This window comes from Mercenaria mercenaria, chromosome 10 (assembly GCF_021730395.1).
Source record: "Mercenaria mercenaria strain notata chromosome 10, MADL_Memer_1, whole genome shotgun sequence".
NCBI classification, from domain to species: Eukaryota; Metazoa; Mollusca; class Bivalvia; order Venerida; family Veneridae; genus Mercenaria; species Mercenaria mercenaria.
In genome coordinates this window covers 56,291,741-56,305,081 of record NC_069370.1, presented here as the reverse complement: position 1 = coordinate 56,305,081, position 13,341 = coordinate 56,291,741, and the positions used below count along the sequence as shown (strand labels likewise).

General features: G+C 35.6%; 1 protein-coding gene across 2 annotated transcripts in view; it reads right to left on the bottom strand.

The window, feature by feature from the left end:
- Positions 1 to 6,709: 6,709 nt before the first annotated feature.
- The window catches only part of LOC123561491 (histone acetyltransferase type B catalytic subunit-like), a 35,547-nt gene continuing 28,915 nt past the window's right edge, over positions 6,710 to 13,341 (bottom strand). Inside the window, exons 11-12 of one of the 2 annotated variants that reach the window (XR_008372798.1) lie at positions 7,030 to 10,364; positions 6,710 to 6,990 (exon numbers count right to left, since the gene is read on the bottom strand). Coding sequence is in view for 1 of the 2 variants with exons in the window: in XM_045353896.2 (XP_045209831.2) it covers positions 10,197 to 10,364 (168 nt within the window). In the remaining variant the exon portion in view is untranslated. Of the gene's footprint in view, positions 10,365 to 13,341 lie in introns of both variants that reach the window. The other variant, XM_045353896.2, reaches the window with a different exon arrangement.

The window sequence follows — 13,341 nt, the reverse complement described above, 5'->3', positions numbered from 1 at the left end:
AATTGTTTAATGGTTCCACCCAATACCATAAACCCTTTTACTACCCATAACAATGGCAGGGCATATAGCTGTCTTTCAGACTGTTTATTTTAAAACGAGCACGTAGAACACGAAATACCCCCATTGATGCATTCAGTAATTGCACAAGGAACAGAAAAAAATCATCCAGAAATCGTTTAAACTGTTCCGGGTCACTATGACCTTGACCACTGACTTACTGACCTCAAAATCAACAAGAGCTGTCACAGGAGACAGCGGGCTTGACTATTTCGATGCTGGATAGTGAAACTGGGCACATCTGAGGAAACTAGAGCTGTCACTGGAGTGTTTAATGACTCCAATTGTGGATGAAGATATTGCACAATAGCCTGAGTCTATGTCAAAAAAATCAACTTAAAGTAATAAGAGAGGTAAAGATAATATTGGTGCCAGAGTTATGCAGCTTGTGTCATATAGTGTGGGTGATGATGTTGAACAACTATTTTAAGTTTGAATCAAATCCATTCAGTAATAACAGAGACAGAGTGAAAGTGCATCAAAACTTTAACCTAAAATTCTAAGTAAAAAGGGGGAATAATTAATGAAAAATCGGTGCCAAAGTTATGCACCTTCCATCATATGGTGTGGGTGATGATGTTGAACAACTACTTTAAGTTTGAATCAAATCCATTCAGTAATAACAGAGACAGAGTGAAAGTGCACCAAAACTTTAACCTAAAATTCTAAGTAAAAAGGGGAAATAATTCATGAAAAATTGGTCCCAGAGTTATGCACCTTGTGTCATATGATAAGGGTAATGATGTTGAACAATTTTTTAAGTTTGAATCAAATCCATTCAGTAATAACAGAGATGAAGTGAAAGTGCATAAAACTTAACCTGAAATTCTAAGTAAAAAGGGGAATAATTCATGAAAATTTGTGCCAGATTATGCATCTTGTGTCATATGATGTGGGTGATGATGCTGAACAACTATTTTAAGTTTGAATCAAATCCATTCAGTAAGAACAGAGGTAGAGTGAAAGTGCACCAAAACTTTAACCTGAAATTCTAAGTAAAAAGGGGGAATAATTCATGAAAAACTGGTGCCAGAGTTATGCACCTTGTGTCATATGATGTAGGTGATGATGTTAAACAACTATTTTAAGTTTGAATCAAATCTATTCAGTAATAACAGAGATAGAGGGAAAGTGCATCAAAAACTTAACCTGAAAATCTAAGTGAAAAGGGGGGAATAATTCATGAAATATTGGTACCAGAGTTATGGCCCTTATGTCAGATGATGTAGATGATGATGAGGAATAAGTATTTCAAGTTTGAATCAAATCCATCAAGTAATTACAGAGATAAGTAGAAAAAAGAGAAAGTGCACCAAAACTTTAAGGTGGGGATGCGGAAAGATGCCGACGCCGGGGCGAGTAGGATAGCTCTCCTTATACTTCGTATAGTCGAGCTAATAAGGGTCATCTGCTGGTCAAGATCAACATTCCCATATATGTTTCATGAGCATTCTGAGTTATAGTCCGGAAACTGTTTAACTGTTTTGGGTCACTGTGTCCTTGACCTTTGATCTATTGACCTCAAAATCAATAGGGGTCATCTGCTGGTCATGACCATCCTCCCTATTCACTTTTATGATCCTAGGTCAAAGCGTTCTTGAGTAATCTTGAAACTGTTTAACTGTTCCAGGTCACTGTGACCTTAACCTATGACCTACTGACCTCAAAATCAATAGGGGTCATCTGCTGGTCTTGGCCAACCTACTTATTAACTTTCATGATCCTTGGCCCAAGTGTTCTCGAGTTATCATCCGGAAAACATTTTAACTGTTCAAGGTCACTGTGACCTTGACCTTTGAGCAACTGACCTCAAAATCCATAGGGGTCATCTGCTGGTAATGACCAACCTCCTATCAACTTTCATGATCCTAGGCCAAAGCGTTCTCGAGTTATCATCCGGAAACCAAATGGTTTACCGACCAACATTTGCAAAACAATATACCCCACTTTCTTCGAAGGGCATAAAAAGCTGCACATAAAGTCAGTAGAACACACGACTATGAATTGTGATAGCTTCCAAGTACAGTCATAAGGTGAGGAGAAAGTTAATCAACGATTTTGCAAAAGTCACTTTTCTCAGCCTCTTAATTCATGTGTGGAAGTTGTCAATTAGTTGCAGAAAAGTACAATCACAAGGTGATGTGAAAATTCTAGGATGATTACGCATTGCAGAGAATACAGAAAACAGTCGAAGGTTAAACCCGAATCAATCAATAAAATGAGACTGAGGCAAGCATATAATGTGGTGGATAAAAGGCTGTATGAAGAAACCTGTTCTTTTAGGCGCATAGCTTCCTTTTTGCAGCTGCGTAGTGAAAATTTGGTGAGCAGAATAAATTGAATTTTGTCACAAAAACACGTCTCCCTCACCCCCACCCAGTCCCTCCTCTATGTATACCTTTAGCTCTGGCGGCCATCAGAATCTGTCAAAGATACACACAACTAGGGTTGGTACTGATCAAAATCTGTCCAGCAGTTTGACTTGTGAAAGATTTTTGTCGAGCCCGCTTTTGGAAGCGAAGACATAGCTGTCCAAATGGCTGTTTGGTGTATGTGTGTGCATGCATGAGGATTTGTTTGTCCAAACCATATAACTTTGACATACAAGGAGCAATCTTGTTTATATTTGGTACGAATGTTAACCATAGCGAGATGAAGTCTAATGCACAACCCCCAGGTTCCTACCTCAAAGGTCAAGGTCACACTTAAGAGGTCAGAGGTCAAATTCATAAATGACTTTGTCCGGAGCATTTCTCCTTCATGCATGGAGTGATTTTGATGTTACTTGGCATAATTGTTCACCGTCACGAGACGGAGTGTCATGCCCAAGAACCAGGTCCCTAGGTCTAAGGGCACACATAGAGGTCAAAAGATATGAAATGACACCATTGTCGGGAGCATTTCTTCTTCATGCATGGATGGATATTGACGTTACTTGGCACAAATGTTCACCACCATGAGACGGAGTGTCAGGTGTAAGGTCAAGGTCACACTTAGAGGTCAAAGGTTAGATACAAAAATGACTGGAGCATTTGTTTTTCATGCATAAAGGGATTTTGATCCAATTTGGCACAACTGTTCATAATCATGAGACGGAGTGTCACGCGCAAGAACCAAGAATTACTTCCATCTGTTGTTACTTTAAATAGCGTATATTGTAACTTTTTTTATTTCTGGCTGTAGGGAAAAATCAAGACCACTTTTCAGTAGTACAACATGCATGTTACATCCAATTTTGATGTGTATTTTGACCTATCTCTACTGGTAAGGATTTTTTGTATGGACATTTTTTTTTAAAGATTTACTTCAAGTTCTTTTTCTTGATACTATAAATAACTCATATTGTAACTTTTTGCAATCTTGTTATTTGGCATAAATGTTTGCCTCGATGAGACAGAGTGTCTCCCAGTCCTTTTGACAACTGGTGGGCTCGACATGTTGCCTGTGCGCATCTTGTTCTTTGTTAAGCATTGGCGGCCACTTTGTGAAGCAAAGCAGAATGTGCTGTCGATATGAACAACTAGGGTTGGTACTGATCACTCCCGATGTTTCGTAGCAATCTAACCAAAAGTTTGACATGTGAAAACCAGACAAGACTTTTCTATTTTTAGCTCTGGAGCCAAACGTGCTGGCGATATGCACAACTAGGCTTGGTACTGATCACTCCTGTGAAGTTTCGTCAAAATCCTGCCAGCAGTTTGACCCGTGAAAGTTGGACAAGCTTAATGCTGACGAACAGACAGAAGGCAAAGGCAAAAACAATACATCCCCCACTGGGGGAAAACATAATTATCTAATCTGCAGCGCGGTATCTACTTGGTTACCATAAGGATCTTTATCAAACAAATGAGATAACTTAGCATACAATCATTGCTTACTTAATATTAAAGGAAAAGGCAATGTTGTTCTTATAATTCCATCTGCTAGAGTTTCTTAAATCATTTAAAAAAGTGAAGGAATTTTCAAAATCGACTTAAAAATGAGAAAGTTATTAGCAACCCCAGATAAACCAATAATCCCTTTAGAATACACAGTAAATTCATGGGTGATTAACTTTAATAAAATATATCAGCAAGTATATCTCAATCAATAATTATAAAAATTATATATATTAAAAGCCAAATAAATTATTTTTCCTTTTATATAACTTTTATCAACATTTAAATATACTATTTATGTTTATTTATTGATTAAAAGTGAAAAATGCAAGAAAATTCTGACCGCTGAGATAAGCGGGTTCGCGGACACGGTTATGAAAGGGGTGTTACATTCCTATGCAAATGCGAGATCCTAAATGCTCATGAATATTAATGAGGTGATATTATCCAATCAGAAAAAAGAAAGACCTTTATGCCCGTGGTTTTGATTAGTTCGTAGTTCAAAAAATATTCGAGTTACAATTGCCCAAAGTTCAGCCAATTCTGTAGGAAATCTGTCCGTTCGATTGTATAATCATATACATATTTATTTAATTCAATATTTTAGCTTCAAAATACCAAAAACATTAAAATCAATGGTAATTTAGACCGTCGCATCTTTATTTTAAAATCACAGGTCGTCCAATTTACGCACGCGTCGCGCCGCCACCATTTTGAAAATTTTTAATCGGCGTGAAAAAAGCCGATAAACCTCACGAATGTAGACTTAAACCTCCGTCAACATGATCTTAGACATCAATCATATGTTATTTCGTGATTGTATAATAAATTTACTTCGAAATTTAATTCAAATACGCCCGATTTCATTAAATGAATTTCCCGGTCGCTGTGGATGAAAACCGATTCCGCAGACGGTCAGAACGCTAGTACAAAATATTGTAAAAAGACCCCTAATATCTACAAGGTTGGTACAGTTTTTGAAAAAAATAATAAATAAATCGATTAAATGTATAAATCTAAACAAGTTGATGCAAGAATCGGGCATTATTAAAGCCAGAGAATTGAAACAAGTATGAAAATTTTCACTGCGGTACGATCTCGCACCTGATAAATTTACGAGTTTCGGATAGGTAAATTTCGGATAAAAATTTTTAAGTCTACTTTAAATGAGCAATTTGTACTCTATTTACAAATGCATGATAATGATAATGCAGTATTCAATTTCCTTATGTTTATGTCAGATAGTTATAAATATCATTTCTATGAAATGCAACATTTGAAGAAAATAATGACCCTGAACTAATTACTGAATTTAGAAAAAAATGTCACCTCAGCCATTTTTAGCAATTTAAACTTTCAAAATTAATCATATTTATATTTTCTGGACATTTTAGAAGTTTTCACTTTCGAACAATGGAGAAATAACTGTTTTTGGCTAGCTCTGTTTGAGAGTGATATTCATAACTTTTTAATTTAAACTTTATAGCAATGTATGCATTCATAAAAAAAATAGTGTTTTTTCTTCGCAAAATTTGTGTGAATTTTCATTTTGTTTTTATTTATACCTACTGATGCTGTAGAAATTTTCTAAAAAGGATTACATAAATGAAAAGAGCAGGAAAAAATACATTAGATCACCAAATTTGAAAAGAAAACATTAAAAAATTAAAAAGATACATAAAAAATAGTGAAAAAAATATCAAAATTGGTTCCGTCCTGTCGCGACAGCTTCTATAGGATTTATAGGAGGAAAAATTCTTAAAATTGGCTGAAAATTACGACGCTTAAAATGCTGTAACTTTTGATCTAGAAAAGATATTTTGATAATTAAAACTGTTCTGAAAATGTCTCTTCATGCTCTTTAATTTGGTATAACTTTATTGAAGAAATAACAAGTTTCCAAAAATGGTGTGGGGTTGCTAAAGTTATGAGCATTTAAATATTTTATAAAAAAGGCAGCCATTTTGTTTCCATGGCAACAAAAAACAAAATGGCAGATTTATTCAGTTTCTAGATACATATTTAAACTGTATTTACTCATATCTGTAAAATAATTTCTCTACTTTTTCCAGCTATAATGAAAGAAATTACTGGTTTTACATCTTAAACTCAAGAAATATATGAAATTAATCTATAAGGTTGTTTGCTAAATAAAGAATTCAGGAGTAAGTAAATGATGTCATATACACACTAAAATGGCTGCCTCCATTATCTGCCATATCTTTTTCAATAGTGGTCCTATTTTGAAAATTCTCTCAGCATTATGAAAGGCTTATGATGGCTTACATATAAAATAAATTTACTGTCTGGCTTTCCTTGCCCTTTAAGGTTTGTACGCAATATTTTGTTTTAACTATACATATCTTCTTACTTAAAATGTTTCATATATCTAAATCATCTACAAAAGGAAGACTTACTGTACACCCAATCATTCAATATCCATAAGTCTAAGAACTTGATGCGGCATTATACACCAATATACTGATTGTTTAAGAGATAAAAAGTCTAATATTTACATTCATCAGTTAAATGTATTTTTGTGTTAACAGACTTGCAATTTAATGTTTGATGATCCAAAATGTGTTTCATGGTTCAATGAGAAACATTTTTTAGAATATTGTTAAAGCTGAATAGAAATGATATGAAAGATATCATCAAAACGTTGGCGCAATGCTAACTTAAGATGTCAGAAAATAATTACAAATATGTATGCCAAGACCTGTTGGACCTGTTATGTTTGAGCATATCAAGAACAAACAAGACAATAGGACAAATTATAGAAAAAAACATTTATTCTTCATTCACATAAATAATGGCATGATAGAAACAAGAGGACCATGATGGTCCTGAATCGCTCACCTATCCCCACATGACCCAGTGTTCAACTGAGTATGATGTCGTTATTTCTATTATTTGACATAGTGACCTAGTTTTTGAGCACATGTGACCTAGATATCATCAAGATAAAAAATTCTGACCAATTTTCATGAAGATCCATTGAAAAATATGGCCTCTAGAGAGGTCACAAGGTTTTACTATTTTTAGATCTACTGACCTAGTTTTTAACCCCACGTGACCCAGTTTCGATCTTGACCTAGATATCATCAAGATGAACATTCTGACCAATTTTCATGAAGATCCATTGAGAAAAATGGCCTCTAGAGAGGTCACAAGGTTTTCCTATTTTTAGACCGACTGACCTAGTTTTTGACCCCACGTGACCCAGTTTCGAACTTGACCTAGATATCATCAAGGTGAACATTCTGACCAATTTTCATGAAGATCTTGTGAAATATATGGCCTCTAGAGAAGTCACAAGGTTTTTCTATTTTTAGACCTACTGACCTAGATTTTGACGGCACGTGACCCAGTTTCGAACTTGACCTAGATATCATCAAGATGAACATTCTGACCAACTTTCATAAAGATCCCATGAAAAATGTGACCTCTAGAGTGGTCACAAGCAAAAGTTTACGGACGCACGGACGGACGACGGACACCGCACGATCACAAAAGCTCACCTTGTCACTTTGTGACAGGTGAGCTAAACAAGAGCTGTCGGATGACAGCGCGCTCGACTATTCGAAGAATTGATTGAAGAATGGGGTCAAAATATTTCCATAGATTTTCAGACTAAACAAAAAAATGGATTAAACAAAAAATGTTCCTTTATTTGTGGATTTCGATTAGTCTTGCACTAAATGGCAATGTGTGACCATGATGGCAAATATGTTAAGTTATATGTTAGGCAAAACATGGATTTATATGAAAAATTTAACTAATTTCCAAGTCCAAAAAGGGCCATAATTCAGTCAAAATAGTTGACAGAGTTATGTCTTCTTGCCTACAGATGGAAATCATGTTGATAAACTAGTGTTAAAAGTTTCAAAGCCACAGTTCAAATAGTTTTGACAAAATGCTGACTTGTAAAAAAACTCGGCGATATATGACCTTTTTGTGTCGATTCGCCGTAAAACCCAACTCATTCATTGTAAAAAAAACTGAACAAATTTGAAAGTCCAAAAAGGGCCATAATTCAGTCAAAATAGTTGTCAGAGTTATGTACTCTTGCCTAGAGATGGAAATCATAATGATAAACAAGTGTTTAAAGTTTAAAAGACATATGTCAAATAGTCTTGACAAAACATGGACATATATACAAAACAGAACCAGTTTCCAAGTTCAAAAAGGGCCATAATTCAGCCAAAAAAGACGAGAGAGTTACATACTCTTGCCTATTGATAGAGACTATTATACTGAAATAGATATAAAAGTTTCAAAGCCATATGTCAAACACTTTATACAAAATATAAACTGGTACGAAAAACTTAACCAAGATTTCTAAGTCAAAAGGGGCCATAATTCAGTCAAAATGCTTGATGGAGTTATGTACTCTTGCCTACAACTGGATATTGTGATGGTAAACAAGTGTTGAAAGTTTCAAAGCTTTATCTCAAAAGACTTTGTCAAAATGTGGACTGGTACGAAAAACTTAACCAAGATTTCTAAGTCAAAAAGGGGCCATAATTCAACCAAAATGCTTGATGGAGTTATGTACTCTTGCCTACAACAGGACATGGTGATGGTAAACAAGTGTTGAAAGTTTCAAAGCTTAATCTCAAAAGACTTTGTCAAAATATGAACTGGTACGAAAAACTTAACCAACATTTCTAAGTCAAAAGGGCCATAATTCAGTCAAAATGCTTGACAGAGTTCTGTACTCTTGCCTATAACTGGACATGGTGATGGTAAACAAGTGTTGAAAGTTTCAAAGCTTTATCTCAAAAGACTTAGTCAAAATATGAACTGATACGAAAAACTTAACCAAGATTTCTAAGTCAAAAGGGGCCATAATTCAGTCAAAATGCTTGACAGAGTTATGTACTCTTGCCTATAACTGGACATGGTGATGGTAAACAAGTGTTGAAAGTTTCAAAGCTTTATCTCAAAAGACTTTGTCAAAATGTGGACTGGTACGAAAAACTTAACCAGGGTGTGACGCCAACGCCGACGCCGTGGTGAGTAGGATAGCTCTACTTATTCTTCGAATAGTCGAGCTAAAAATGAACACATGATTGGTTTCAAGAATGAAAAAAAATATCAATAAAAATAGCACTCTGTCTTATATTAGCACAATGTCATGCGGAAGTCTTCAGAGATGACATTTTGTATGTATTTTTCACATTAACTGTTGAATACTTGTACTCATAAAATCACACAAAGCATGCCTTTCATTTTGTTCTTGACACTAAATGAAAATAAGAAGTTTGTACTTAAATTCTTGTAATGCAGAATATTTTGTATCAAGTAAGATGTTGCAAGATGCAAGAGCCAAATGTTATTCTTTTATATACACCTTGTTTTTCCCTGCCGGAAGGATTCAAAGCTAGGGATGATAATCATAAATCCAATTTGTTACACTGTTCAAGCAAAACAGCCTTTCAAGCCAAGTTTACCAATACCTCGGACAGCACTTTTTCTGCAATTTTTTTCTCTGACTAACAAAGATGTCAGTGTAATAAACTGCTGAAACAAACACTGCACAGGCAGAGGAAAGCATACAAAAATTTTAAAGTGTTAACTGAAGCAACTATGTAAAATACCCAATGATGTAAGCTTTCAAGTCCAAAGCTTTGCCATTTAAGCATTTTCAAGTTCTGAGGAGGTGATTACAACAATATCAATAACATTTGACCCATGCCATAAGAAAACCAAAATAGTGGGTTTGCGACCAGCATGGATCCAGACCAGCCTGCGCATCTGTGCAGTCTGGTGAGGATCCATGCTGTTTGCTTTCAAAGCCTATTGCAATTAGAGAAACCGTCAGCGAACAGCATTGATCCTGACCAGACTGCGCGGATGCGCAGGCTGGTCTGGATCCATGCTGGTCGCAAACCCACTATGTTGGTTTTCTCATGGCGTGGCTCATTTCATTTCCCCTTCACCTCAAATGGTCTACAGGGTATCTTATACCTTTGTACAATTTTTTTTGTCTTTAAAAGTAAGACAGTTTTCTGATATTTCTCTTCGACAATTAACACTATATCCAAGTCATGAATATTTTAACTGGAAATGCAATCCAGTCTTTCCTGCAGACTTTCATTTGACTATATACAATACATTCAATAAATCAATTATGGCCAAAGTTCTGAAGCAGATCTCTTTTCACAGATTATTTCAAATTTTTCTCTGCAAATTTGACTTCTCACAATCATATCTTCAGATTCAGATGAAACATTACACCGATGTTCAGTGTAAATATCAAACCATATTAAGTCTCTCTATGACATGTCTATACACTTCTGTTTGTTCCTCAAAAGCCTTTTCTAGATACTGATGTCTTTGTTCCAGGGACATACAGCTTAATGTTGCTGACAATTCATCTGGTCTCAATGCTTTCTGTAGCTTTTCAAAGTCTCGACCATTTTTCTTGAAAACAAAAACGAGAATTTAAATATTATATGCATTACTGGAGCCAATACATAGCAGTAAAATGAACAACAAGAGCTGTCTGATGACAGCGTGCTCGACTATTCGAAGAATTGATTGAAGAATGGGGTCAAAATATTTCCACGGATATTCAGACAAAAGAAATAAATAGATTAGAGAAACAATGTTCCTGTATTACTTTGATTTCGATAAGTCTTGCACTAAATGGCAATATATGAGCCAATTTCAAAGTCCAAAAAGGGCCATAATTCAGTCAAAATAGTTATGTACTCTTGCCTACAGATGGAAATCATAATGGTTAACAAGTGTTCAAAGTTTAAAAGCCATTTGTCAAATAGTTTTGACAAAACATGGACTTGTATAAAAACAGAACCAATTTCAAAGTCCAAAAAGGGCCATAATTCAGCCAAAATAGGTGACAGAGTTATGTTCTCTTTCCTACAGATAGAGACTATTATACTAAACAAGTGATAAAAGTTTCAAAGCCATATGTCAAACACTTTACAAAAAATATGAACTGGTACGAAAAACTTAACCAAGATTTCTAAGTCAAAAGGGGCCATAATTCAGCCAAAATCATTGATGGAGTTATGTACTCTTGCCTATAACTGGACATGGTGATGGTAAACAGGTATTGAAAGTTTCAAAGCTTTATCTCAAAAGACTTTGTCAAAATATGAACTGGTACGAAATATTAACCCAGATTTCTAAGTCAAAAAGGGCCATAATTCAGCCAAAATCCTTGATGGAGTTATGTGCTCTTGCCTATAACTGGACATGGTGATGGTTAACAAGTGTTGAAAGATTCAAAGCTTTATCTCAAAAGACTTTTTCAAAATATGAACTGGTACGAAAAACTTAACCATGATTTCTAAGTCAAAAGGGGCCATAATTCAGCCAAAATCCTTGATGGAGTTATGTGCTCTTGCCTATAACTGGCCATGATGATGGTAAACAAGAGTTGAAAGTTTCAAAGCTTTATCTCAAAAGACTTTGTCAAAATGTGGACTGGTACGAAAAACTTAACCCAAGGTGTGACGCCGACACCGTGGTGAGTAGGATAGCTCTTCTTATTCTTCCAATAGTCGAGCTACAAATGCAACAATTTAACAAATCAACGTGGCCAGAATGAGCTAGTTAGTGGGTCATCTAAAGAATATTATGTGAAATTATTCTGAAATCTGCCCAACAGTTCCAGAACAGATTTTTTACAAAGCTACGTATAAGCCCCTCACTCACTGGTGACCATGTATTTTTGCAAATAAATCTGGACTGAAAGCAAACAAGAAACATTGCTGTGAAAATATTTTTAAATTTGGGCAGGGGTTTCTGAGACTTTTTAGGTTTTCCTTTTTATGGTTGTCATGGCAAACAGAATTTGCAAGGAACACCCAGTTTGAAGGAATATGGCTTTAAAATTTAAGGAGAAGATGTTCTTGAATAAAAATGTGGACTTCAACTGGAAATGCAAAAGGTTAGACTGTATAAGAAATGTAACATGTTATCTGGATTTCCATCCATTAGTAATTAGTTACCCAGCATTTACTAGACACTTAATTTTCAAACACTGTTTCTAATGGACAGAACAGCAAACACTTGACTTGACTCATAGTCAAGTCTTACTTAACTAACAGTCTCAGAATGAATGTTTCCTGGACTAAAAATTAAGATGAAAATTCTACACAGAATAGCAAACAGTTGACTTGACTCATAGTCAAGTCTAACTTAACTCACAGTCTCAAAATGAACTTTTTCTGGACTAAAAATTAAGATGAAAATTCCAACTTTTCAATTAAATTTATTTGATACTGCTTAACTTCAAATACAGTCAAACACTACTGGGGCCAGCATCAATGACTCGAGCATCCAGGCTCGGGTCAAGCTGTAGACACATTAGGAATAGCTACTGCAGTACTGATTCAATTTTAACACAAAAACACCTTGCAAGTGCAGATGCTCATCTGATTTTTTTTGTCTATGCATAATAGAAATATTGTCCTACCCATGACTTTCTAAGTCCAAAAGGGGCCATAATTTTTGCAAAAGGAGGATGGAGTTATATTTCTTGCTGTACAGTCAGCTTTTGCTGGTAAGCAAGTTTTAAAGCAGTAGTTTTGATAGTTTAGGAGAAAAGCTGACCTAAACAAAAAATTTTAACCAAGAAATCCGATTTTCTAAAAGAGACCATAATTCTTGCAAAAAGCAGGATGGAGTTATCTGCCTTGCTGTATAGAGTCCGCTATTGATGGTTAACAAATGTTGCAAGTTTTAAAGCAAGAGCTTTGATAGGCAAGAAGCTGCGTTCAATAAACGATTGATGCCCAAGGTGGCATCCTTGTCAATACAAAGCAATCTAAGTCCAAAAAGAGGTAAAGTTCAAGGTCAAGGTCAAACTGAGGTCAGGTGATGCCTGAAGATGAGGAATGGTCACAGGCTACATCTGCATTAGTATCAAGTCATTCTAGTAAGGAGTATTGATGCTAGACGAAACGGTCCCATTTGGTTAACCAAGAGATGGCCAATATAAAGCAACCTAAGTCCAAAATGAGGTCAATGTCAAGGTCAAACGGAGGTCAGGTGATGTCTGAAGATGAGGAATGGTCATAGGTTACATCTGCATTTGTATCAAGTCATTCTAGTAAGGGGTATTGATGCTAGACGAAACTGTCCCATTTGGTTAACCAAGAGATGGCCCATATAAAGCAACCCAAGTCCAAAATGAGGTCAAGGTCAAACTGAGGTCAGGTGATGTCTGAAGATGAGGAATGGTCACAGGTTACACCTACATTAGTATCAAGTCATTCTAGTAAGGGGTATTGATGCTAGACGAAACGGTCCTATTTGGTTAACCTCGTACGGACGGATGAACAAACGGACCGACAGGACAATCACTATATGCCTCCCGCATCAGTAGATGCTGGGTGCATAAAAAACCCTTAGTATAAAACTTAACCAG